The 27,579-nt window shown below is 40.4% G+C and overlaps 1 protein-coding gene across 1 annotated transcript in view; it reads right to left on the bottom strand.

Annotated features, from left to right (window-relative positions):
• Positions 1 to 26,610, bottom strand: part of Snx3 (sorting nexin 3) — a 49,447-nt gene extending 22,837 nt beyond the window's left edge. Inside the window, exon 1 of the mRNA XM_020164551.2 lies at positions 26,198 to 26,610. Within this exon, the coding sequence (XP_020020140.1) occupies positions 26,198 to 26,359 (162 nt within the window). The 5' untranslated portion in view covers positions 26,360 to 26,610. The remainder of the gene's footprint in view (positions 1 to 26,197) is intronic.
• Between the last annotated feature and the right edge of the window lie 969 nt (positions 26,611 to 27,579).

Here is a 27,579-nt window from a genome sequence, read left to right as displayed (position 1 = left end):
CTCTACCACTTAAGCCACTCTGCCAGCCCTAAAAAAGAGGTTTTTGAAACCATGATATGAAACTCTAAAACAAGTGTTCCCTTTAAGTCTAAGCAGAGGAAACAGCCTCTGCTCTTTGGTCTCCAAAAAGATAGTTCTTATACACTACACAGGGTGACCTATTAAAGTCAGCAGCTCACAGGTACCCTGTATGTAACCTGACTATCACTGAGAGCCAAGCAGAAAACCAAGCTTCAAACGCAATCACCTGAATATAGCCTAACAATAGATATTAGAAGAATGTTTGCTAGGTGTTTCTAGTATTTCTTCAGATAGTGTCACATGTACATTTGAAAAAGAGACTGGCAACAACATCAAAAGTATACTCAATAGGCCATACTCTATTTAACCAATCCTAAGAGATGTAAATGGATGCCCCTCTACAGTTCTCATGGAATAGTTGCATTTCTCCAAATATCTACATCTATAGATAAAGGATAAACTGAGAAGTACTTAAGCTATTACCGCTCCCTTCAGTACTTTTGATACTTATTTTACTCAATCTGAAACAGCATGAATAACTGGAGATATGGTTTATAACCTAGATGAACTCCTAAATATGGCTGGGGAGAAGTCATTTAAACGAAGAATAAGCTTTTAGTCTGAAGAACCTTTGAAATGTAGATTGTCACCAAGCCAAAGTATACAGTTTCTTCCTTTCTTTTTAAAAAAAATAAGGACATGGTGTTCCAGTGATACAATTCCTCCTTATTTTAAAAGAAGTATTCTTTATGGTATAATTTCCAGAAGGCAAGGAAGTTATTCAGACTAGTTTAATGATAAACCAAGTAATTCCATATACTCTTACTACTTTGTCCATAGTCTTCATTTGTGAATTAGCAACAAGACTCATTTGTGAGCTCACTCAAGGTTTTCAATGAGCAACCTTTAACAACATTGTACAATATTCCATTACAAAGGAAAATCCATTCATAAATTTATGAACATTTACATAATCCCATAAGCTTATGCTGAAATAAATATGCCTATTAACATACCTATTAATTGCCTAGGCTCTTTTTTGCATATTTTTATTTTATATTTATTTATTTATTTGTAGTACTAGGGTTTGAATTCAGGGCCTCATTCTTGCTAACTAGGCACTCTACCACTTGAGTCACTCTACAGCACTCTTTTCTTTTGTGTTGTGTATTTCTAAGATAGGGTCTCATGAACTATTTGCCCTGTCTGGCTTTGAACCTTGATCCTCCTGATCTCTGCCTCCTGTGTAGCTAGGATTACAGGTGTGAGCCACTGGCACCTGGCTTTTTTGGATAATTTTAAAAGTGTAAAACTAACATATGTCTTTTCAACTTGCTTAATCCTAAGAATCACCCCTCAAGTGCCTAAAATCTCATTCAATTGCTCTAGGGTAGAATCTAAACTCAGCATTTTTAAGTGATTCTAAGAAGTGCAGCCAGAACTGAGAATAATTTGCCCTAGTCTTAGCAAATGGTGAACAGGGAAAGGGCTCAGGAATCTGTATGGTCACCAAGTTATTGTAGCTTAGCTGACACGGATATGGGCAATAGTACTTTACCTTGGTAAAGAGAGTGGGCTGGAACTAGTACCATAAGAATACTGATCTGGGAATGGAATGCTAACTAATTATAAGTAAACAGGTGTGGAAACCTGTGAAAGAATACTACTTAAGTAGCTCTATTTAACAATCCTAAAAGGCATATGGAATCACAAAAGACCCTGAAGAGCCAACACAGTCTAAGGAGGGAGGAAGGCGAATGGGAGGCACAACACTTCCTGATTTACAATGTATTACAAGATTGGTGGAATGGCTCAAATGGTAGAGCACGGGCCTAGCAAGCATGAAGCTCTGAGTTCAAATCCCAGAACTGCCAAAAAAATAAAAATAAAATGTATTACAATGCTATAGTAAGCAAAACACTTGATGAGACTGGATGTGGTGGTAAAGGTTGTAATCCCAGCACTCAGGAGGCTGTGGCAAAAAGGATCCTGAGGTTGAGAATAGCTTGGGCTCCATAGCATGACCCTATCTCCAACAAACAAAGAAAACAAAACCAAACACCAAAACAAAAAACTCCTAAACAGCATGGTACTAGCATTAAAAACAGACACACAAAGCTGGCTGTCAATGGCTCATGCCCATATCCCTAGCTACTTGGGAGGCTGAGATCAGGAAGAACAGTGTGAGGCCAGCCTGGGCAAATAGTTCATGATTCCACCTCCAAAATAATTGGAGCAAAACAGACTGGAGGTATAGCTCAAGTGGTAGAGAACCTGCTTTGTAAGCATGCAGCCCTGAGTTCAAACCCCAGTCCCACCAAAATAAATACAATAACAACAAAAATGGACCCACAGCCAGGAGCAAGAGCTCATCTATGGTCCCAGCTAAAGTGTAGTGCCTAGCAAGCAGGAGGCCTTGAGTTCAAACCCCAGGACAAAAAAAAAAAAAAAGACAAATCAGTGCAATGGAAATAAATTCAAACATACGTGGCCAACTACTAAACTCATTTTTGACAAGGGCACAAAGAAGATACAATGGGAAAAAGTGTCTTTAATAAATGATGCTAGGAAAACTGGATTGCCACATGTAAAAGAATGAAACTGGACCCACATTTTACATCACACACAAAAGCCAACTCAAAATGGATAGATCTACAAGTAAGGCCTGAAACTATAAAATGTCTAAAAGAAAATTTGGAGCTGGGTGTGGTAGTGCAGGTCTGTAATCCCAGCACTCAGGAGGATGAGGCAAGAGGATCTTGGGCTCAAGGCTAGCCTGGGCAAGATCCTGTCAAGGGACGGAGGGAGGGAGGAATATAAGGAGGGAGGAAGGAAGGAAAGAAGGAGGGAGAAAAAAAAAGGAAGGAAGGAAGGAAATCTAGGGGTAAAGCTTCTTGATATTGGCCTTGGCAATGATTTCTTGGGCATCACCAAAAGCTCAGGTTACAAAAGCAAAAATAAATAGGACTATATCCAACTTTGAAGTTTTTGCATAGCAAGGGGAACAATCAATAAAAATGAAAAGGCAACCTGCTGATTGGAAAAAAAATGTATAAATCTTGGGGCTAGCCAAGATTTATAAAGAACTTGTACAGCTCAATGTTGAGAATACATATAACCAGATTAGAAAAATAGACAAAGGTTGGCTGGTGATGTAGCCCAGTGGCAGACTGACTAGCATGCACCAAAAAAAAAAAAAGAAAGAAAAAAAGAAAAGACATAGGCCTTGAATAGACATTTCTCCAAAGAAATTGCCAAGAGGTATATAAGAAGGTACTCAGCATCACTAATCATCAGGGAAATGCAAATTAAAACCACTCATGCCTTTTAGGATAGTAATTACCAAAAAGGCCACAACAAGTATTAGCAAGAGTGACAGTATAAAGATTTCTAAAGAAATTAAAAACGGGTTGATGGAGTGGCACAAGTGGTACAGTGCCTGCCTAGCAAGTGTGAGGCCCTGAGTTCAAACTCCAGTACCATAAAAAAAATTTTTTTTAAATAGAACTACCCTACCCATCCATCCCACCTGCACATATACTCATCAGAAATAAAATTGCCATCCCTTAAAGATATCTATATCCATGTTCACTGCAGCATTTATTAACAATAGAAAAGACGTAGAAACAGTGTCCATTAGTGGAAAAATGGATAAGGAAACTGTGGTATTAAAAAAAAATGCAGGAGTCTCTACTCCCATTTCCTGTCGTGGGGAGCAGGAAATGTTTCTCTCCCTTTTCCCCAACTATCCCTACTTTAATTCTGTTACACTACATTTCTTTCCTAATAAAGTTTGCTATTACTTTTACTAAAAAAGAAAAAGGAGATAGATACACAATGAAATAGTACTGGCTTTAAAAAAAGGCCATCCTGCAGTTTGCTATCACACAGACTGACTTTGGAGGGTATTATGCTAAGTGGCATAGCCAAATACAGAAAAATATTGTTATGACTTCATTTAGATGTGACATCTAAAAAATATATAAAGAGACACAGAATTTTTAAAAAATGGTTATAAGGGTAAGGATGAAAGGAAAATCAATGAGATTCAGATCAAAGAATACAAAGTAGCAAATATATAGGATGAACTAACTGAATGATCCATCATGCAACATGTTAGTAACAGTGCACAGCATTCAGAATTTTTATTACATAAGTAGGTTATAACTGCTCGTGTGTGTGTGATAAATAACTATGTGATATACTACATTTCTTTTTGCTTTAATTGAGATAGGATCTTACTGAGTTTCTGAAGTTGGCCCTGAACTCCTGGGTTCAAGTGATTCTCCTACCTCAGCCTCCTGAGTAGCTGTGACTATAGGCATGTATCAACACATCTGGATCAAGTAATAGACATTTTAATTTCTTTTATTACTGTAAGTATTTTATGATATGCACGTATCTGTAACATCATGTTTACACTTTAAATGCACACAATAAAATAATTTTTAAAAGAGGCTCTAATCAGTAAGTATATTCTAAATGTCTACATATGTAGTAGTACCAGTAGTACAGTACTTATGAACTATACTGAAAACAAAAGACATATTTTTAGAGTGAGTGAGGTGTCACATGCCTATAATCTCAGCACTAGGGAAAGGCTGAGGCAAGAAGACTATGAGTTTGAGGCCAGCTTTAGGTACACAACGAGACCCTGTATCAAATAAATTACTAGAGTGAAGAGACAGCCTATGGAATGCAAAAAAATCTTTGCCAGCTATTCATTCGATAGGGGAGTATCCAGAAGACATAAAAAACTAAACAAATGGCCGAGCGCCAGGGGCTCACACCTGTAATCCTAGCTTCTGGAGGCAAGACATCAGAAGGGTCTCCATTTGAAGCCAGCCCAGGCAAATAGTTTGCAAAACCTTATCATGAAAAATGGCTGGTAGAGTGGTTCAAGGTGTAGGCCCTGAGATCAAACCCCACACCACTGAAAAAAAAAAACCACTAAACAAACTGGGGCTGGCAGAGCACCTGCCTAGCAAGCATGAGGTGCTGAGTTCAAACTCCAGTACCACCAAAAAAAAAAATAACCAAACACATTATTTTGTGCAATTAATATATGCTGACAAAAATCATCTTATAGCCGAGTGCCAATGGCTCACACCTGTAGTCCTTGCTACTTTGGAGACTGAGATCAGGAGGACTGTGGTTTGAGACCAGCTCAGGCAAATAGTTCTCCAGACTCCTCCAGAAATAACCAGAGCAAAATGGACTATAGGTGTGGCTCCAGCAACAGAGTGCATGCTTTGCAAGCACAAAGCCCTGAGTTTAAAAAAAAAAAATCATCTCAAATACTTTTCTGTATCTTTTTCCACATCAGTTTGGCCATGTGACTGCGTTTGTTCAATGGTATAGTAGCAAACACTTGTGCAGTGGGGCCTGTCTTCTTGGAACATTTGTTCATAAAGTTCTCTCTAGGAGCCTAGTCACTATTATTGTAATTAGTCTAGTTATCCACGTAATTAGTCTAGTTATCCACGTAACTAGAACTAAGGACCTTGATCAGCAGCCCCAGCTGATTTCTAGCCTTCTGCATGATGGAGACATCTTGGAAATAAATCCTCTAGCCCAGTTCCATTGCCTCAGCAGATATCCCAGTAGCAAAGAGCTAAGTCGTTCCTTTTAAGATCTGACCAAACTGTAGAATTGTGATGAAGCCAGTATTTAATCCTTACTGTTTTAAGCTACCACCAACTCTTGGGGTTGTTTGTCTCATAGCATGGATCATATCTAACTTTGAAACAATTATGCTAAACCAAAAGAGCAGATCATAAGAAGATATTTCATATATAAAAACTTGGTAACTCTAGGGCTGGTGGAGTAAATGTCTAGTAAGTCTGAAGCCCTGAGTTCAAACTCCCCAGGACCACCAAAAAACAAAGAAACAAAAAAAACACCAAAACAACAATTAAAAAACTTGGTAACTCCAAAGTACATAGACCTATTATGTATTTTTAACTCTTTACTGCTTTCTTCTTTTCTGCCTATTAACTTAATTAGCCCTTGACTATATTCTGAGTAGCCAAGGTTCTCTGAAAAGCCAAGAGCTAATTCATCCTAGATTATTCAGCAAGGGAAGTATGCCTTCATAAGAATGGGATAAAATGAATTCAATTTTTTCTACTCTGAACAAAGGCAAGATTCTAAAATTAAAATAACTTAAGACAGAATGCTTTCTCTACAATAAATAAGTCGATAAACTTCTAAGAACAGATAGTATAAAAGTGATTGCCTCATATAAAATGAAGCTGGTTATTTTTGAAGCATGAAATATCACTTGGAAAAACAAGAAAAAGGATGTTTATGAGATCCTACTTCTGTAAGACATGTATTAATAAACTCCCTTCTCTTCTAGTCAGAATGATTATGGTAAGAGTAACTGGGGGGCTGGGGGTGGTGGTGGAATGTGGGGGGAAGGTGGCACAAACAATGTATACACATGTAAGTAAATGTAAAAATGATAAACTAAAAAAGAAACTGGGGAAAAAGAGTAACTAGATCAAACACAATACATATATGCATGTTTTAAATTTAGATTGACAGCAATGGCATTAAAATACTTTATTAAAAATTCATAAAGCCCCACAAAGAGTGATTATATAGTTCTAATAGACTGACTACTTAAATCACTAACATAAAAATCTTTTCAATAGAAACACAAAGTAACTCTGTCAAAGAATCCTCATAATAAGCCATGCTAAGTGCATAGGTCATAAAGAGGCATTCTAACATGCCATCAAAGGTTTCAATACATAGTAAGTTAGTGGGCTGAGGCTGTAGCTCAGTGGTAGAGCACTTGCCTAGCATGCAGAAGGCCCTGGGTTCAATTCCAACACTGCAAAAAACAAAAGCAAGCAAAAAATAATTAAGTTAGCATGATTTAAAATACTTTCTGGCCAACATCCTCTTTAACAGTTAGTGTAATCAGTGTTTGAAGTGGGGCTGGACAGCAAGGTATTCTGGTTCTTTTCCCATAATTTAAGCACTTTACCACTGAGCTAATCCCCGGCCCAAAAATAAGATTTTAAACTATGACATTTATAAATATTAAAGTAAGTCTGACAAGACATTAGACTGATGTTTCTTAGAATGTTAAAAAGTATACAACATGAAAGGCATTAAGAGTCAGGGGCTGGTGGCACATGCCTATAATTCTAGCTACTCAGGAGACAGAGATGAGGAGGATCACGGTTCAAGGCCAGCCCAGGCAAAAAATTTGTGAGAGAAGAAAGAGAGAAGGAGGGAGGGAGGGAGGGAGGGAGGGAGGGAGGGAGGAAGGAAGGAAGGAAGGAAGGAAGGAAGGAAGGAAGGAAGGAAGGAAGGAAGGAAGGAAAAAAAATCTACTGGCCATGCATGGTGGCACACTCCTGAAATCCCAACTACTCTGGAGGTAGTTTGAGGCCAGCCTGGGCTACACAGCAATACTTGTCTCAAAACAAAAACAAAGACAAAAAGCAAACAAAGAAAACCCAGGAAAAGCTACAGAACCTCAGGTAAGAAGAATGTGGGTTTGTATTTTAGCCTACAGATGCTCTGTCATTACCACACCCCAATGGTAGTGGAGGGACTCACGGGTTGGGAGTAGAACACAGATGTTCCATATGCAGGGACTGAAAACAATAGTGATCTTACTGGCAATAACTGGTGGGGCAATATTGCAACAAACCAAAGCTTCAAAACTTGAGGCAAGCAGACTTGCCAGAACATAGCAGGGAATTTGGAGAATTACACAGTCATGGTGGGCATTGATAAGCTCCTATATCTCCAGTGATCTGAAAGGCTGTATGCTTGCACAAAGGTGGGTACAAGCTCAGGAAGGTGGGTACAAGCTCAGGAAGGTGGGTACAAGCTCAGGAAAGTCTGGAGGGTACCTTAGTTATCTACACATCTATGGTTGCAGATGAGGCATCTCACAGGGAAGGACAGCTATGGACATATGAAGAACAGCACCAAATAAAAGCTGGGGCAAACTTGTAAATCTGTAACTCTGAATGCATTTCCCAATCTATACACACAGATGTATTGGCAAAAGGCAGAGGCTTTACTGGTTCAATGTATTTATATACAACCTTTAACCAGTGCCTAACCAGCTAAGTTGATTCAGGGTTAATTCCCCTATCCCAGGAAGTCAGGCTTTAAAAAAAAAAAACCTTCAAAACAAAATCTGAAATACCAGCTGCAGGCTGTAAATAAAAATATTTATTTATTTAATAAACAAATAAACCAGCTACATGGGAGGCAGAGATTAGGAGGATCGAGGTTCAAGGACAGCCCTTGCAAGATACTATCTTGAAAATAAATACCCAACACACACACACACACACACACACACACACACACACACACACACACACACACACACACAAAGGGCTAGTGGAGTGGCTCAAGTGGTAGAACACCTGCCTGGCAAGTATGAGGCCCTGAGTTCAAAACCCAGTACTGAGAGAGGGAGGGAGGGAGAGAGAGAGGAAAGAAGGAAGGAAGGAGGAGCAGCTGGACATGGTGGCACACATCTGCAATTTCAGCACTAAGGAGGCTGAGGCAGGAGGATGGTGACCTCCAGACCAGCCTGGACTGTGGAGAAAAACACTGTCTCAAAAAAAATGTTTCTAAAAATGGTAGTTCTCAAGGGTATTTCAACAAACCTACAATTGAAGTTGTTTTTTGCTTTACAGCTTGTTCAAGATGCCAACCTTGAAAACTTTGGCAACTTAAGGTGTTTATGAAAATAATAAATGCGAAGGAATGGAACAAATTAAAGAACTTAAGTGGCTGTTTTAGTACAACTTATAGAAATGATAAAGGTAACCCTAACATGCATATACTAAAGTCACTGTATGGCTTTTGGGGAAGTCAGCCTAAGGCTTAGCTCTCATTATCACTGTCTCCCAGGGAGTACTTGTCAGAGATATTCTGCCATACCATTGCCTAGCATTGACTAGTACTAGGGATTGACTTTGGAGTCAAATCCCTGGTATGGTACCATCAAGAAAATTCCCCATCCCCCAGAAAAAGGAAGAAAAAGAAAAAAAAAAAGAAATATGCATACACTTTTTTGTTTTTGTTTTTGAAGTACTGGGGTTTGAACACAGGGCTTACTCCTTGAGCCACTCCACTAGCCCTTTTTTGTGATGGTTTTTTCGATAGGGTCTCGAGAACTATTTGGTCTGGCTTCGAGCCATGATCCTCCTGATCTCTGCCTCCTGAGTAGCTAGGATTACAGGTGTAAGCCACCAATGCCCGGCATTGTTTTGAGTTTTTTTTGTGTGTGGTATTGGGGTTTAAACTCAGGACCTCACACTTGCTAGGAAGGCACTCTACCAATTGAGCCCATGAAATTGATTTAAAATCCAAATTGAATATCTATTGGTGAAGGCCAGGGATGTAGCTCAGTGGTAGAGTGCTTACCCAGCATGCACAAGGCACTAGGTTCAATCTCCAATAACACACGCATGCATGTTATAACCATAGGTAAATTATCTTAAATTTGCCTCTATGAAAACTGTATTACCCAGCTTTCCATTACTGTAATGAAAAACCTCAGGCAATTAATTTGTAAAGAGAAAAGGTCTGCTTGGCTCAAGGTTTCAGAGATTCTACTACAAGATGGAGTGGCCCATTGCTTTGGGCCTCTTGTGAGGGTGGTACACGATGGTGGGAATGCATTGTTGAGCAAACCACTTACCATATGAGCCAGGGAACAGAGAAAAAGAAGTGACTAGGGAAATATAATCCCCTTTAGAAACATGCCTCTGTTTATTTAAGGACCTCCCACAAAGTCCTACTACACTAGGGACCAAACCTTTAAAACTTTAAGGGACATCAACATTCAAACTACAACAAGAACTTAAGTTGTAAGACTTCAATGTTATAATACAACAGAATTCTTCTAAGGCTTTTACCAAGAACCTTTGAGGAAGTAGGGCAGAAAAGGAATCTGGGAAGTATTTCCTCTTCCACTTGCAATACAGGTACAGAAGAGAAAATTAGGGGATCTGAGCTAAAATACCTTGGGAGGGCACAGAACTCTCAACAGAAGTGAAAGGAGAACAACTAATGTCTGTTTGGGACCAGACACTTTCACATCTTTAACATCTAACCTGGACAGGACTGAGGAGAAAGGATTAAGCTACAGTGCACTCTGAAAGGCACCATTTACTCTCACCCCGTACACTTTTAGTTAAGCTATACTCTAAGTGAACTACAGCCTATAAATTTGTGTTTAAGTTCTTAATGCAGCCCAGGCCAAAGATGTCCCTCCAGCATTCTGGTTCTTGCATCCTACACCCACCCCTTTGAAGGAAGTGACCAACAAAGCTCTGAAAGAGCTGGCAGCTCCTAATTGCTCCTTGACCCCCTCAGATACAAGTTAGCCAGGAGACTGAAAACTTTTTTTTTTTTTTTAAGTGAAACTGGGGTCTGAACTGAGGGCTTCATGCTTGCAAATCAGGTGCTTTACCACTTGAGCCACACCTCCAGTTCACTTTGCTCTTTTTATTTTTTGGAGATGGAGTCTCCCATCACCAAAAAGTTTGAGCTGACCTTAAATTTACATCCTCTCAATCTCAGCCTCCTCAGTAGCTAGATGCCTGGTGGGACTGAAAACTTGTAGGGCAAGGTGAGCATGGTTTTCGCCTAGCCCTGGCCAGCCAGCAACATGCTTTCATCCTCATGCCTCCAAACCTCAATACGTTTTTATCCTTTTTTATTTGAGTGGTGGGTGGTAATGGGGCTTGAACTCAGATCTTCACACTTACTCGGTAGGCACCTTTACCACTTGAGCCACTCTACCAGCCCTTTTTTGTGTTGGGTATTTTCTATAGAGTCTCTTGAACTATTTGTCTCTTGAACCATAATCCTCCTGATCTCTGCCTCTTCAGTAACTAGGATTACAGGCATGAGATACTCACACCCAGCTACATTTTTTATTCCTAAAAAGATATTCTGGGGCCTAGGGATGTACTTTAGTGGCAGACCACTTGCTTAGCATGTACAAGGCCCTGGTTCCATCCTCACTACTACAAAAAAAGTAATAAATTGCTGAGCCAGGCATAGAGGCACATGCCTAATAATCCCAAATCCCAGCTGGAAAGGTGGACATAGGAGGATGGTGAGTTTGAGGCTGGCTTCGCTGTAGTGAAACCCTGTCTTAAAATTAAACTATCACTGGGTACTGGTGGCTCACACCTGTAATAATAGCTACTCAGGAGGCAGAAATCAGGAAGATCGACATTCGAGACCAACCTGGGCAAATAGTTCATTCATGAGACCCTATCTCAAAACCACCCAACACAAAAACACAGGGCTGGTAGAATGGCATGAGTGGTAGAGCACCTTCCTAGCAAGCATGAAGCCCTGACTTCAAACCCAATACCGCCAAAAAAAACCACTATCATAGCTGGGTGTGGTAGTGCACAGCTGTCATTCCAAGCTAAGCAGGAGGCTGAGATCAGGAGTATTATGGTTCCAGACCAGCCCAGGCAAAAAAAGTTTACAGCAGCCCATTTCAGTGGAAAAAAAGATGGGTGTGATGATGTGTGCCTGCCATCCCAGTGAGGCAAGAAGCCTAAAATAGGAAGAATACAGTCCAGGTTGGCCTGGGCAAAAAGGAAGACCCTATCTCTAAAATAACAAAGCAAAAAGAGCCGGAGGCATGACTCTACCAAAACTGTCTGCCTAGCAAGCTCAAAGTCCTGAGTTCAAACCCCAGTACCACCAAAAATAAATAAAGTAATTTTCCCTAATGTAATAAAATGTTCCTATCAAGAATGTAAAAGTATTACTGGGTGCTGGTGATTCACACATGTATTACTAGCTTCATAGATGGCTGAGATCAGGAGGACTGACGCTAGAGGCTAGCCTGGGCAAATAGTTCAAGAGATTCTACCTCTAAAACAACCAGAGCAAAAGGGACTGGAGATATGACTCAAGCAGTACAGCATCTGCTTTGCAAGCATGAAGCCCTGAGTTCAAACCCCAGTCTCACACAAAAAAGTACTGCCACCCCACCCCCAAAATACACGTAGGTATCAAGCTAAGCACGGTGGCGTACAGCTGTAATGCCAGCATTTGGTCTGGATTTTTTTCTTTTTGGTGGTACTGGGGATTGAACTCAGGGCCTCATAATTGCTAAACAAGTGCTCTACCACTTGAGCCATGCCCCACTCCTAAATCCTAGCATTTCAGAGGCTGAAGCAGGATAGGGAGTTTGAGGTCAACCCAGGCTACATAGTACAACTCTTGAGAGAAAAGAGAAAATAAGTACCTGATCTGGGGTTGGATTAAGCAAACTTTTTTTTTTTCTCTTTACCTTGAACAGTTAGAGAAAGGGATATGTGTGTGTGAAATCAACCCTGAAGTTGGGACAAGGGTAACAGTGACCAACCAATAATTAAAAACACACTGAAACTGGAGCAATTAGGTCAAAGAAACTCAGGATAAAAGATCTTGTGTACATCAGTCCCTCCATCCTGTATGTTTCACAGCCAACATCACTTATAATCAACGAAGACAACTCAAACAAGTCTACTTCAAATCCAAGGAGACTGGACAAACAGATATCTGGTAGTTTGAGTCTGACACTTCAATTTACATACCTACATGTGATCAGTAAGTACTGTACTAGGCCTAACTAATGTTTATACCTGAGCTAACTGTATTTATGCCTGATGGCCTATTTCACCTATAAAACTTTTCTTAGTTTCATGACTATTTTATCAAATTCTATATAATTCTAATTCTTCTATAAAGCTCACTTAGCTCTGACATTCTTTTGGTTTTCTTTATTGTCCCCACCCCCCGCCATCTTTGACATTCTTAAACTTTCTATACACAGAAACTCTGGACTTCTCATGCACTTGATACATATTTTTTTGTACACTTCATCATTTTTCATTAAGTCAGATTTTTAAATTTTATCCTGCCACAAATAATGTGGTGTTTTTGTTGTTTTGAGACAGGGTCTCACTATGTAACCAAGGCTAGTAGGGAACTCATGATCCTCCTGCCTCAGCCTCTCAAGTGCTGGACTACAGCCATGCACAGCATGATGTGGACACTTTAAAACAACTTACTCATCTTAAACGACTGCCTAAAGTTCAGGAAAAAATTGTGTAATTACATATTTACTGCCTGAAATACTTATATTTTAGACTTTAAGACTTAGAATCACAAGGAGCAAAGTCAAAGTTCTTTTCTCCTAATGTGTGCAGTGAATGGAAGATACTATTGTTTTTAAAACTTTGCTTGGAATTATGGTGGTTCAAAGGCATGACAATCAAGTTTGAAATCTTTTCTAAGTTAAATTTTAATCGAAAGCCATTATCCTAAAGTACTCATCACCTAATACCCAAAATTTTACACTTGTCCAGCTTCAGAAGTTCGTTCTCTAAGGGTACCAGATCTCAACAGCAAGGATTAAAAACTACCAAAGATTACTGGTTGGGGGGGATGGGGAAGGGTATGTGAGACAAAGATTATATGATTCTCTCATATTCAGTGTTTTATCTTTGATTTTGAGATGGGGGTCTTGCTATATTGCCCAGGTTGGCAATTCCTGGGTCACTCAGCCTCCGGAGTAACAGGCCAACAGGTATGTGCCACCTCATTCAGCTCTATTACCATTGGTAATTTTGAGTTGGAGAGTCAATTAGTCTTGTCTTTTGGTAGTTTTTGTCTTTATTTTGGAAAAACAATTCTCTACTGCCTACTAAGAAAGAAATTCAACTTTTTCATAAGGAAACATGTTTTTTCACCTTTGGGCAAACATGTTGGTCGACTAGGAAGAAAAGCGTAAATGCCAATGGTGCTAGACACTGATGGGGAGAAGGCTATACAATAAAGCTGTGACCTTATGATCAAGGTTCAGAGTCAAGTTCACCCCCAGTCCCTACTGACTCTTATTCTCTTGCAGTGAGTTTAGAGTATCTTCTGTTGGAAATGACCTTTAGAACAGAAGCATAACCATTGTGTTGTTTCCCACTGCTGCTGTAAAAATTATAATAGACTTAACAGCTTAAAATAATACAAGTTTTATCTTGTAGTTTTAGAGAAGTCCAAAATAGGTCTCATTAACCTAAATTAAGGTAGCAGTGAGGCTGCTTTTCTTCTGGAGGCTAGAGGAGAACGTTTAAGGATCTTTGTAATTATATTGAGCCTACTTGGATAATTAAAGACAATTTCCCCATCTCCAGATCCTTTACTTTGTCACATCTGCAAAGTCAGTTTTCCAAGTAAGTAACACATTCACAGTTTCTGCATATAAGAACATGAACATTTTTGGGGAGTCATTATTCTTCTAACCATAGTCACCCAAGTCATAGTCGCCATGAACAACTGTGGCATTTGGAGATTCTACCATGTGTTAGATAAACATCGCTACAGATTCTCTGAAAGTCCCTCTGTCAAGAGGTGAAGTCTATGGAGCTGGGGAAGTAGCTCAGTGATAGTGTGCTTAGCATGTGTGAGTTCAAGGCTGGGTTTGATACCCAGCACCACAAAGAAAAAACAGTAACAAAAAACACAGGATGGAGTCTAGTATTCCACCCTTCAAATCTAGATTAGCCTTATGACATGTTTTGGCTAATGAAATATGACAGAAATGATGAAGTTTCAGAGCCTAAAATTGAAGAGGCATTGTAGCTTCCACCTTCATCCTCTGGGAATGTTATTCTAAGGACTGTCACATAAAGAAATCAGTCTAGCCTACTGGAGAAAGAGAGGACATACAGAAGAGAATGAGGTGTCCCAGAGGGCAGACAGCATAAAATGCCAAACATGTTAACGTCTCCAGCTGAAAGTAGGCAAAGATCACAACCCACAGAGAAACTACCCAGCCAGCACAGAGAAGGCTCACTGCTGTAGCCAGTAAGTTTTAGGGTGGTTTGCTGTACCTTGCTAACTGAGACAATATTGTTCATAGAGAACATAAGCCTGTACTATGCACATACATTTGGACTAGCTTTTAGCAAGAGGAACAAGGGAAGATCATTAGAGTTGAGTGTGAGAAGGAGCAGATCAGAGTGTCTAAGCTATATCATAAAGTATAATTATACTGAAACAGGAAGTGATTATAGTTCAGTAGGAATTTGCAAACTGAGTTGGGCATGATAGTACATGCTGTAATTCTAGCACTTGGGAGGCTGAGGCAGGAGGATTGTGAGTTTGAGGCCAGCATCAGACACACAACTATCTCAAAAAAAAAGAATTTTCAGCTGGGGGTAGGGATACAGAGCTCAGTGATAAATCATACTTTGTGAAAAGGCCCTGGTTTTTATTTTGTTTTATGGTGGGCTTGGGGTTTGAACTCAGGGCTTTGCGCCTGCAAAACAGGTGCTCTGAGGCCCTGGTTTTGAGCTTCAGCTCCAAAAAACAACAACAAAAAAGCAACTTGCCTACATTTATGATTAGATTCAACTGGAAGTAAGAGCCACTATACTTTCCAAGAGACAATAAGATAACCATATTAGAGAAAACACAAAGGAATACTGCCCACCATACTGCCTAAAGATAGCAGATGCTCAGGAGATGCTTAAAACAAGTATAAACTGATTAAAGAGGAAGAGAGAAATGTTAAGTCAGATAGTAACAAGGGGTCCTGGGATATAAAGCAGTCGGGATCTAGTATTATATTGTGTGACTTTTGCAGATCTTTGACACCAGATACTGGCAGTGAAGAACAGAAAAGAAACATGCTCCCTCTGCCTAGTACAGTCCTAGCCCTTAGATGCAGGTTTTCCCACTGTACATTATACATATTTTTACCAAGTACTACCACATTGGAATTGAATTTCTCTCTTTCCCCACCTTTAGTCTGTGAGCTTCTAAGGGCTAGGAGTATCTTATTCATCTATTAGCCAAACATCTAGTACAGCTTCTGGTATAACTAGAGTTCATAAATGTTCATTTACTGGATGGTTTGGGAGAAAACTGATCAGAGAGATCTTCTACTGCTGTTTCAGGTTGGTGTGAACTTCATGGACGCAGCAACCACGTTTTATTAAACTTATAATTCAAAGTGCTCAATCAAGCAACTGGCCCAAAAGAGCTACCCAAAGTTAAGTGAGCAAATCCAAAAAGAAATTTAGTAATCCTAGCTACTCAGGAGGCAGACATCAGGAGGATCAAGGTTCAAAGCGAGCCCAGGCAAATAGTTCTCGAGGCCCTATCTAGAAAACACTCAACACAAAACAGGGCTGGCAGAGTGGCTCAAGAGGAAGAGCTCCTGTCTAGCAAGCTCAAGGCTGTGCATTCAAACTGCGGTACTGGCAAAAAAAAAAAAAAAAAAAGAAATTTAGTTAGGAGGAAAAAAAAAGATTAGATGTCTTGAGAGAAACTGGGGGATAGACTGCAGATAAAAAAAAAATCATGAAAGGGAAGGAAAACTGCCTAACACATTTTATGAAGCCAGTATTACACTTATCCCAAAACCAGGCAAAGACATCTCCAAAAAGGAGAACTATAGGCCAATCTCCTTAATGAACACTGATGCAAAAATCCTCAACAAACTAATGGCAAACCGAATTCAATAACACATCAAAAAGATCATTCACCACGACCAAGTAGGCTTCATCCCAGGAATGGAGGGGTGGTTCAACATATGAAAATCAATCAACATAATTAACCACATTAACAGAAGCAAAGACAAAAACCACTTGATCATCTCAATAGATGCAGAAAAAGCCTTTGATAAGACCCAACACCATTTCATGATAAAAGCTCTAAGAAAACTAGGAACAGAAGGACAGTACCTCAACATTATGAAAGCTATATATGACAAACCTACAGCCAGCATTATACTTAATGGAGAAAAACTGAAACCACTCCCTCTAAAATCAGGAACTAGACAAGGTTGCCCACTATCTCCACTCCTATTCAACATAGTACTGGAATTCCTAGCCAGAGCAATTAGGCAAGAAGAAGGAAGAAAAGGAATACAAATAGGTAAAGAAACTGTCAAAATATTCCTATTTGCAGATGACATGATCCTATACCTTAAAGACCCAAAAAACTCTACTGAGAAGCTCCTAGACACCATCAATAGCTATAGCAAGGTAACAGGATATAAAATCAACATAGAAAAATCATTAGCATTTCTATACACTAGTAATGAACAATTGAAAAAGAATATATGAAAACAATTCCATTTATAATAGCCTCAAAAAAAATCAAACACCTAGGTATAAACCTAACAAAGGATGTGAACGACCTCTACAAGGAAAACTATACACTTCTGAAGAAAGAGATTGAGGAAGACTATAGAAAGTGGAGAGATCGCCCATGCTCATGGATTGGTAGAATCAACATAGTAAAAATGTCTATACTCCCAAAAGTAATCTACATGTTTAACACAATTCCCATCAAAATCCCAATGACATTCATTAAAGAGACTGAAAAATCTACGGTGAAATTTATATGGAAACACAAGAGGGCACAAATAGCCAAAGCAATACTTAGTCAAAAGAACAATGCTGGAGGTTATCATGATACCTGACTTCAAACTATATAACAAAGCAATAACAATAAAAACAGCATGATACTGGCACAAAAACAGACATGAAGACCAGTGGAACAGAATAGAGGACCCAGATATGAAGCCATACAACTATAACCAACTTGTCTTTGACAAAGGCGCTAAAAATATACGATGGAGAAAAAGCAGCCTCTTCAACAAAAACTACTGGGAAAACTGGTTAGCAGTCTGCAAAAAACTGAAACTAGATCCATGTATATCACCCTACACCAATATTAACTCAAAATGGATCAAGGATCTTAATAACAGACCACAAACTCTAAAGTTGATACAGGAAAGAGTAGGAAATACTCTGGAATTAGTAGGTATAGGTAAGAACTTTCTCAATGGAACCCCAGCAGCACAGCAACTAAGAGATAGCATAGATAAATGGGACCTCATAAAACTAAAAAGCTTCTGCTGAACAAGAGAAATGGTCTCTAAACTGAAGAGAACAACCACAGAGTGGGAGAAAATATTTGCCAGCTACACATCAGACAAAGGACTAATAACCAGAATACATAGGGAACTTAAAAAAACTAAATGCTCCCAAAACTAATGAACCAATAAAGAAATGGGCAAGTGAACTAAACAGAACTTTCTCAAAAGAAGAAATTCAAATGGCCAAAAAACACATGAAAAATTGCTCACCATCTCTAGCAATAAAGGAAATGCAAATTAAAACCACACTAAGATTCCACCTCACCCCTGTTAGAAAAGCCATCAATAGTAACACCACCAACAACAGGTGTTGGCGAGGATGCAGGGAAAAAGGAACCCTCTTACACTGTTGGTGGGAATGTAAACTAGTATAACCTCTCTTGAAAAAAATTTGGAGGCTACTTAAAAAGCTAAACATTGATCTACCATTTGATCCAGCATTATTACTCTTGGGGATATACCCAAAAGACTGTGACACAGGTTACTCCAGAGGCACCTGCACACCCATGTTTATTGCAGCACTATTCACAATAGCCAAGTTATGGAAACAGCCAAGATGCCCCACTACTGACGAGTGGATCAAGAAAATGTGGTATCTATACACGATGGAATTTTATGCAGCCATGAAGAACGAATTGTTATCATTCACTGGTAAATGGATGGAATTGGAGAACATCAGTTTGAGTGAGGTTAGCCTGGCCCAAAAGACCAAAAATCGTATGTTCTCCCTCATATGCAGACATTAGATCTAGGGCAAACACAACAAGGGGATTGGACTTTGAGCACATGATAAAAGCGAGAGCACACAAGGGAGATATGAGGATAGGTAAGACACCTAAAAAATCAGTTAGCATTTGTTGCCCTCAACGCAGAGAAACTAAAGCAGATACCTTAAAAGCAACTGAGGCCAACAGGAGAAGGGGACCAGGAACTAGAGAATAGGTTAGATCAAGAAGAATTAACCTAGAAGGCAACACACATGTACAGGAAATCAATGTGAGTCAACTCTCCGTATAGCTATCCTTATCTCAACTAGCAAAAACCCTTGTTCCTTCCTATTATTGCTTATACTCTCTCTTCAACAAAATTAGAGATAAGGGCAAAATAGTTCCTGCCAGGTATTGGGGGGGGGGGAAGGAGGGGATGGAGTGGGTTGTAAGGGAGGGGGTGGGGGCAGGGGGGAGAAATGACCCAAGCATTGTATGCACATATGAATAATAAAAAAAAAATCATGTACTGAACTGGTGGAATGACTCAAGTAGTAGAGCACCTACCTAGCAAGAGTGAGGCCTTGAGTTCAAACTCCAGTACCACAAAAAAAAAAAAAAAAAAATTTCGCCAGGTGGTGCCAGTGGCTCACGCCTGTAATCCTAGCTACTAAGGAGGTAGAGATAAGGAGGATCTTGGTTTGAAGCCAATCCAGACGAATAGGTCATGAGACCCTATCTGGAAAAAACCCATCACAAAAAAGGGCTGGTGTAGTGGCTCAAGTTGTGGCTCTGAATTCAAGCCCCAGTACGCCCCCCCCAAAATCATATACTTATGTCTAAGAAAAAGCTCCATAATTGAAATTTATTTTAGCTTAACTGTGTCAGACATAGTGGCCCATCCTGTAATCCTAGCACTTCAGAGGCAGAGGCAGTAGGACTAACAAGTTCAAGGCCAACCTGAGTGAGAACCTGTCTCAAAATAACAACCATAATAAGAAGTCAACTGAACTTTTTTTTTTTTTGGAGTCAGGGTCACACTATGTAGTCCAGGCTGGCTTCAATCTTGCAACACTCCTGCCTCAGTCTCCCTCAGTGCAGTTTTTCAATTTTCAACTGAACTACTTTTTACAATCCAGACATTAAAATTATCTATGCTGATACTTCAACCAATACAAATTTAAATACTAAAAAATCATTTCTGTATTGGCATACTGTCATATTATGTGGGAGGTTGACACATAAGAACATAAAACAGTAAATGGTAATATACAAAATAAACTGTGGGCTACAAAATAAACAATGACCTCAGCTAGGACTAATTGCAATCAATTTTGTCACACATTATCTTCATTTATGCCACTGGTTTGTTGACCAACCTCACCTAAAATACCAGAATCAGTTGCCTATTAATTTTATCAGTACTAATTTTCTCTACATGGCATTCAAAGCATGCATACAAGGCTTCAAGTGAGAAAACAAGATTGATAAATTGAAAATCTTTGTGACTGTCCATAATGAATAGCAGAACACAAATTCCATGTAAAAAACTGAGCCTCAAGTGTCAGTTGCTCACACCTGTAATTCTAACTAGACAGGAGGCAGAGATCAGCAGGATTGCAGTTTGAAGCCAGCCCCTGGCAAACAGTTCCTAAGACCCTTCTCAGGAAAAAAAAAAAAAAAAATCACTAAAACAGGACTGGTGAAATGGCTCAAGAGGGAAAGCAGGAAGAGCACCTGTCTAGCAAGTGTGAGGCCCTGAGTTCAGACCCTAACGTAGCCAAAAATAAATGAGTAAGTAATAATCCAAGGCAACAAAGCTATGCACTAATATCCTACTAAGACAAATGTGGTGGAGCACACCTATAATTCCAGCACTTGGAAGGCTGAGGCAGAAGTTCAAGAGTTTGAGGCCAGCAGCTTAGGCTATATAGTGAGACCCCCATCTCAATAAAAAAAGAAAAGAAAATCAGCAGTCATTTGAAGACTTCCTTGGACACTATCTTTCTTAATCTGATGTTTAACAAACTGCTGGCTGTGCTTACATGGAAGCAGTATAAGTATCTAATCATGAGTCTAGTTACCTTTTTCAGGGATGGGAGCATGACTATGGAGGTGAGCAGAAAAGGAAAACCTCTATTACAAAGAATCACCTAGATAGCTAAAAGTTAAGCATTTTTAGAATGTACAGGATGGCAATGTTTATAAAATATATTCTTGGGCTGGTGGAGTGGTTCAAGTTGTAGACCATCTCCTGCCTAGCAAGCATGAGGCCCTGAGTTCAAACCACAGTATTGTCCCCCCTCCCCATAAAAAAGAAAAATAATTATTTGACTTCTGGCCAAGAAAAACTGCTTACATATATATATATATATATATATATCTTTTCTTGACTTCTGGCTTACTTTTATGAACATGCAAGAATGTAGCAGACACGGATATGATAAGAAAGGGGCAAAAAGATCTGGCTTAGCTGAATATGGTCCATGCCTCCTTCTCCTTCTTCCCAAAAACTTAAGATAGAGAGGTTGGCATGTTTTCAGCCAACCTCTTCATATTTAAATTGCTTCCCCTCCGAAATCAGTTTTGTATCATTGACAAGTATCACTGATGCTCCTCTTTGCTGTCAGGATCTGCTATTTTTTGCTTTTATGTATTTATTATTACTATTTCAGAATCTGCCCCCTTTTTTTTAGCCCTACTCAAAGCTACCAACAATGGTCTATATGTTTTTCTCATACTTCTCTACTGCCTGTATTTCTTAGTGGGAAAGAGAGCACAGTGCATATGAGGAAAAATTCTGGCTACATATCAGAAAGTATCAACTGGGGTGCTTTTTAAACTACCACTGCCTAAACCTCATCCTATGCAATTAAGAGAATCTCAAATGTCTCAAATGCTAAGTGATCTGAATGTTCAGTGAGAGCGAGGAAAAAGTGTGGACTATGCAGGTCAGAAAATCTAGATTTAAATCCCAGGTTTGCCATAAATAGCTGAGACCTTAGGCAAGTTAACTTTTCTAAACTTCATTTAATCCTAATTGTCCATTATGTGCCAAGCACAGTGTCAGATGTTGAGTGAAGGCTATTATGAGTTTGTAGGAGCTTGCAATGAAGTACAGGAAGTCACAAACAAACTCAATCCTAATAGGGCTACTAGGCACACTGAAGTAAACATAGTCTAGTGTGGAGGGATCAGCAAAATCTCTAAAAATGGAACATTAAGGCTGAGTGCTGTAAGGTAAGGCACAGTAGCCCAGTAAGCCTGCTAAAGAAAAGCTGTTCTTACAGAAGAGGAAGAGTGTACAAAAGTCCTGGATACAGCTGGGCACTGGTGACTCATGCCTGTAATCCTAGCTACTTGGGAGGCTGAGATCAGGAGGGCTACTGTTTGAGGCCAGCCCAGGCAAATAGTTCTCAAGACTCCCATCTCCAAAATAACCAGAGTAAAATGGACTGGAGTAAAACGGTAGAACGACTGCTTTGCAAGCATGAAGCCCTGAGTTCAAACTCCAGCCCCCACCCCCCACCTAACACACACCAAAAAAAAGTCTGGATACAACAGAATTCAGCTTAGATAGTAGATATAGTAAATTGGGACTGGAGCATAAAATAATAAGGAAAGCTAGTGCTTGGGGGTAGGAAGAACAAGAAAAGGACAAAGGATGAAGATCAATGGGGATCTCAGCTTCAAAATCTGCAAAGCAAGGGTATTATCTACTCTGCTAGGTTACCTCAAAGGTTGAAGTTTATGTATCTATCACAATGTCTTGCATACAAAAGATACTCAAGTAATAGATCTCTCCACTTTTCAGAAGGTGTGTCCTTTATAAGGGTCACTAGCCAATCATTAACACTTTTTCTTCAGGTCACCTCATCATAGCACAGAATTTATTTAAGATCTTTTCCACTGTTTTTCCTGAGTGCATCTTACCTTCTGATGTTAATTTCTAGATATCAGGGGTACCAACACTGGGATTTCCTTCATAGGGTTCAGGTACTTGAGGGCACCCCAACACTAAGCTATAGATCAAAGGTTTTAGTGTACTATTCTTTTAATAAAATAAGCTGCAGCTGTGGACTAATTCTGATCCCAGACCAGAATACTTCAAATCTAACCCTGGCTCTTACAATAACTAGATAACATGCTTTGGGTGAGAGATACCCTTTTGTTCCTCGATTCCTTAATCTATTAAACTGAACAATACAGAACCGAGTCCCTAGTAACCCAATACAAAAGAGCAGGGAGTGGGCACTCGTAGCTCACGCCTGTAATCCTAGCCACTTGGGAGGTTGAGATCGGGAGGATCACTGTTGAGGCCAGCCCAGGCAAATAGCTTAAAAGACCCCCATCTCTAAAACCAACTAGAAATGTGTGTGTGTGTGTCACAATTGCACAGAAAATGTAACTGACAACTGACTTTTCATTTAGAAGTTATTTATATTTAGAAGGAGCTAGGTTTTGAGTACATATCATGTGCTGGTCACTGTGCTAAAGGGATTTATGTGCTAACGTGCTTAGTTCTATGAAGGAGGTACTATTATCAGCATACCTATTTCAGAGGGGAAGTGGAACTTTGATTTTGTATCTTGCTCTGTTAGTAAATGATACATCTATTAATGGAACCCAGGACTACCTCAAAGCTCAACAAAGATCCTTACCTCAATTCCTGCTTGAAACAGTTGTCTCCAGGTAAAACAGTAGATCTTAAATAATTTAAAATTCCCAGAAAATTAAAGTTATAACACAAACTTCATATACAGTGACTGGATTTCCCTTTCAGTCTCCTCTTTAATATGCCAAAATAATTCCCTAGCTTTCCTAAACCTTTAATCATTTATGGTGCTCTCTGCTGTACCTACCCATTAGAACAATTTAAAAAAAACATTAACACTGGGCCAATTATTTTCAAAAGCCCAGAGATACTAATCAAGTGATCCTAATAGTCTTAAACACTATTCTCAAACCAAAAAAGATAAATGGAGATTGGGAAACTTGCATTCTAAAGTGCCACCATCCAAATAAAATTACCCTGTGAATGAGAGTAATTTCAATCAGATCCTGTCAAATTGAACATTTTTCTCAAGACCAGAATTACAGTAACTATAAGATAGTTTAAGGGCCAAAACTCTGAAACATAAAATGGTTTTCCACATGGCAAATTCAACAGCAAAAGGCAGGCAATAGGGAAAAGAGAAAACAGTCAGTTTAGAAAAGTAGTAACAAATAAAATTACAAAATGATTAACACACTCATCTCATGGCTATTTACCTTAAAGAAGACCATAATTACTATCAAAATCACTTACTACTTAAATAAGGCCTAATGTCTTAGTACATGGTGTCTTGAATTTTATGTTAATACATTACATACTAAGAGAAACTCCAACAGCATTTCATAAGCATTAAAAATTCAATAATGTCTCAACTAGCAAAAACCCTTGGTCCTTCCTATTATTGTTTATACTCTCTCTTCAACAAAATTAGAGATAAGGGCAAAATAGTTACTGCTGGGGGGCGGGGGGAGAAATGGCCCAAACAGTGTATGCACATAAGAATAAAATAAAAATTAAAAAACAAACAAAAAACCAAACAACTCAATAATGTTTTATTATTGAGTACTGAATTTCTGACTATAACAGTCATTATCATGCAATGAACTGATTTATATAAAAATAAAAACCAAACCAGGTGCCAGTGGCTCATGCCTGTAATCCTAGCTACTTGGGAGGCTGAGGTCAGGAGGATTACAGTTTGAGGCTAGCCTGGGGAAATAGTTTGAGAGAACCCCATCTCCAAAATGACCAGAGTAAAGTGAACTGGAGGTGTTATTCAAGCTGTAGAGTGCCTGCTTGGCAAGTGTTAAGCCCTGAGTTCAAATCCCATCCCACCAAAAAAAAAAAAAAAAAAAAAGCCAAGTAGGTGTATAATCTGCTAATTCCTTAATTTACTAACCACTTTGAAAAGGACTGTTTTCTATATCATGCAAATGACCATGCCAGAAACTTATATTTACATTATAGTCACATCATCTGCTTGGTAATAAGGTATCAGATATATTTCTTTAAAAAGAAATTATTTAATAGTGTACTCAGCAAGATAAGCACAAGGTTATTAAGTGGAGGAAGTGTAGGCAGGCGATTCCAACTCAATTGTGTGACAGGAAGTATGAGCTATGAAGTTTAGAAACAGGAATCCCAAGTTTTGTGTTAGCACAGGGGAAAAAAAGGAAAGTGTGCTGGTGAACAGAGGCAAAAGAGGAAGTTCTTTTCAGTGAACCCCATTTGTTATATATCAAAGACAATTCAAAATCATTCCAAAAGTTAAACAAACAAACAAAAAAAACCCCACCTCACTTTTTGACTTGGCTTATTTGAGAATGTACTTCCCTAGGTGTACTGGAGCCTGAAACTTTGCAGTTTGCCCACAAAAAGACATTGTATGGGTCACGTTTGTACATCCAGAGGGAGGCAAGGGTGACTTATAACATTACTAAGTTTCATATTTTAAAGTTTGATGATTAACCTTCTTTTTCAGCAACACTAGCTACATAAGAATCATTTTTAAATAGCGTGTTAAGTTTCACAACGTGAATATGCTTAACCCTATGGAACCACACATTTAAAAATGGTTAGGCCAGTACACTTTATTGTTTGCAATAACCTGTGTAAATTCGGATTACTCTAACGCCAAAATCATCTTGTGCTGAATTTTTAATAAAAGAATTTTTTTAACGGCTGGTTTAATGCAACTAATTTTTAAACATACTTCCACACATGGGCAAGGTCTTTAATTCTTCACTACAGGGTGAAAATGAAGCGCCATTCTCAATCAGCATCTTTCAAATCATCTGAATTACTTATTGCCAACAAATACTAGTTATGAAACTGTAAGTGTCTGTTTCTACTTCAGCTGATTCCTTCATTCAGTGAAGTGCAAATCTCGAAATTAAGAGGGCAAGCTCCCGAAGTGAACAGAGCAGTTGTAGCTCTGGATAACGAGGGAGGTGACAGTCCCCACACCTAGGCCTTTCAGCAGGATGAAGGCCAGACGCTAAGGTCAACCGCTTCCAACCTCAGTTCACTCCCAGCACAAACCTGCCAGGCGTAGGTGAACTCCATCAAGTTTTGCACAACCTAGGTTAGTCTGGTGGCTCGAGAAGGGTCTGGAACGGCCAGCTTGGCCAAGCCGCCTCCAGGCAGGGTCCAGGGAAAGAAGACTTTGCGCAAACCTCCCTCCCCAGGCACACTGAACTCCCTTTGCAGGGAAGGACCGTGTTCTGGAAAGATCTGCTTCTTTCCAACTCAAATGTCATTGCCAGCTCGCTGCTGGAACGGCCGGCGGCGCTCAACCCACGCCCTCCGGTCCAAGGGGACACCAGCCCAGCCCGAGGAGGGGGCAACGGATCGCGACCCCTGCCCACCACCGGGCTGCCCGGCGGGACTGCGGGACGTCCAGGCCTGGGCGGCTGTGGCCACTAAGGGGTTTCTCCCGAAAGGGGAAAGGCGTCTCACCTTGACCCTGATTTCGTAGGTGGTGAAGCGGCCCCGGCCGACCCCCACAGTCTGCGGGTTGCTCACATCGATCTCGAGGAAGTTGCTGGGCGGCCCGTAGGCGTCATTCAGGTTCTGCGGCTTGGTGATCAGCCGGCGGGTGTCCGCCACGGTCTCCGCCATTTCTCTGAAGCCGCTGCCGCGGGCTCCCTCCAACCCCCACCGCGTTGCACCAAGGCCGCCGCTGCCGCCCACCGCGGGGACACGGGGCTCGCGCGCAGCGGTCGGGAGACGAACGAGCACGTAAAGGCGGGCGTTCACTCGGCGCGCGAAGCTCCTCCCCGCGCCCCTCGGGCTTCCGCCTTGGTGCTCAGGGTAGAAACAGCTGACTTGTCGGAACGCCGCGCCCCAGCCGGGGAGGCCCAGCTTGAGGCCGGGGAGGGGCCCTGCGAGGTGTGGAGGGGGGAGGGGGGAGCTGAGGAAAAGCGGTGTCACAGACTTGTGGCGAACAGGTTCCGGCCTGCGGAACTACAACGCCCACAATGCACCGGGCGGGCGCGCCGCCGCTGGGCGACGGTCGAGGTGCTAAAGGGTTAGACGCCCGGAGACTGGGCTTCCGGTCTTTCTGTGGCCGCCGGCGTCTGGAGGTGGGGGAGGGGGGAGCCCCGCAAACGCTCTTAGCTGTCCTGCAGACTTTGGGAGGGGGGCAAGAGTTAGACATCACGATGGGACACTTTGTCCTCAGATAGGGACAAGACAGCGCCTATACTGTAAGCTAAATTGTCCCCCGTCCCAGGGGGAACCCCTGAAAAGGCCTTTCGTATATAAAGTAGCCTTTAATAAATGTCTCAAATGGTGATTTTGACCTAACCCTGGAGCGTCATCAGATTGGACTGATAAATCCAAGGTGGTAGAAGAGGGAAGGGTAATTTATAAAAACCCGGCAAAATCATGGCGCTAAAATCAAAGCGTTTCTGTAGACAGCTCTGCCCCGCTAAATGAAAACAGTGGATAGGCTGAAAGCTGCTTTGGGAATCCTATGTCTGGGTGAGCTGCCACTCTTTTTGTTTGCCACAAAGTCCCGGTAAGTTTTTTTTTTAAGTAGTAAATGTGCCTGTACTGCACTTGAAATGCAACTCAGATAAGCTTTTATACTAAATGGGGAGAAAAATGCCTGTGGTCCCAGCACTTGGGAGGCTGAGGCAGGAGGATCCCAAGTTTCAGGCCAGCTTAGGCCATATAGGCAGCAGCTGGACGCTGGCTGCCTCAAAGAAAAGACAAAATAAAGTAGGTTCTAGTTCATCTGTAAGATTCTAACATCAAATGCAAAATCGGAATATTGAGATAGGTTAAATCTCTCTCTACCTGGATGGTTATCTCCCTTGGTGTATGGTCTCACAATA

The sequence above is a fragment of the Castor canadensis genome, chromosome 1 (assembly GCF_047511655.1).
Source record: "Castor canadensis chromosome 1, mCasCan1.hap1v2, whole genome shotgun sequence".
Classification (NCBI taxonomy): Eukaryota; Metazoa; Chordata; class Mammalia; order Rodentia; family Castoridae; genus Castor; species Castor canadensis.
The sequence above is the reverse complement of the archived record's forward strand: the minus strand, read 5'-3'. Positions and strand labels throughout refer to the sequence as shown.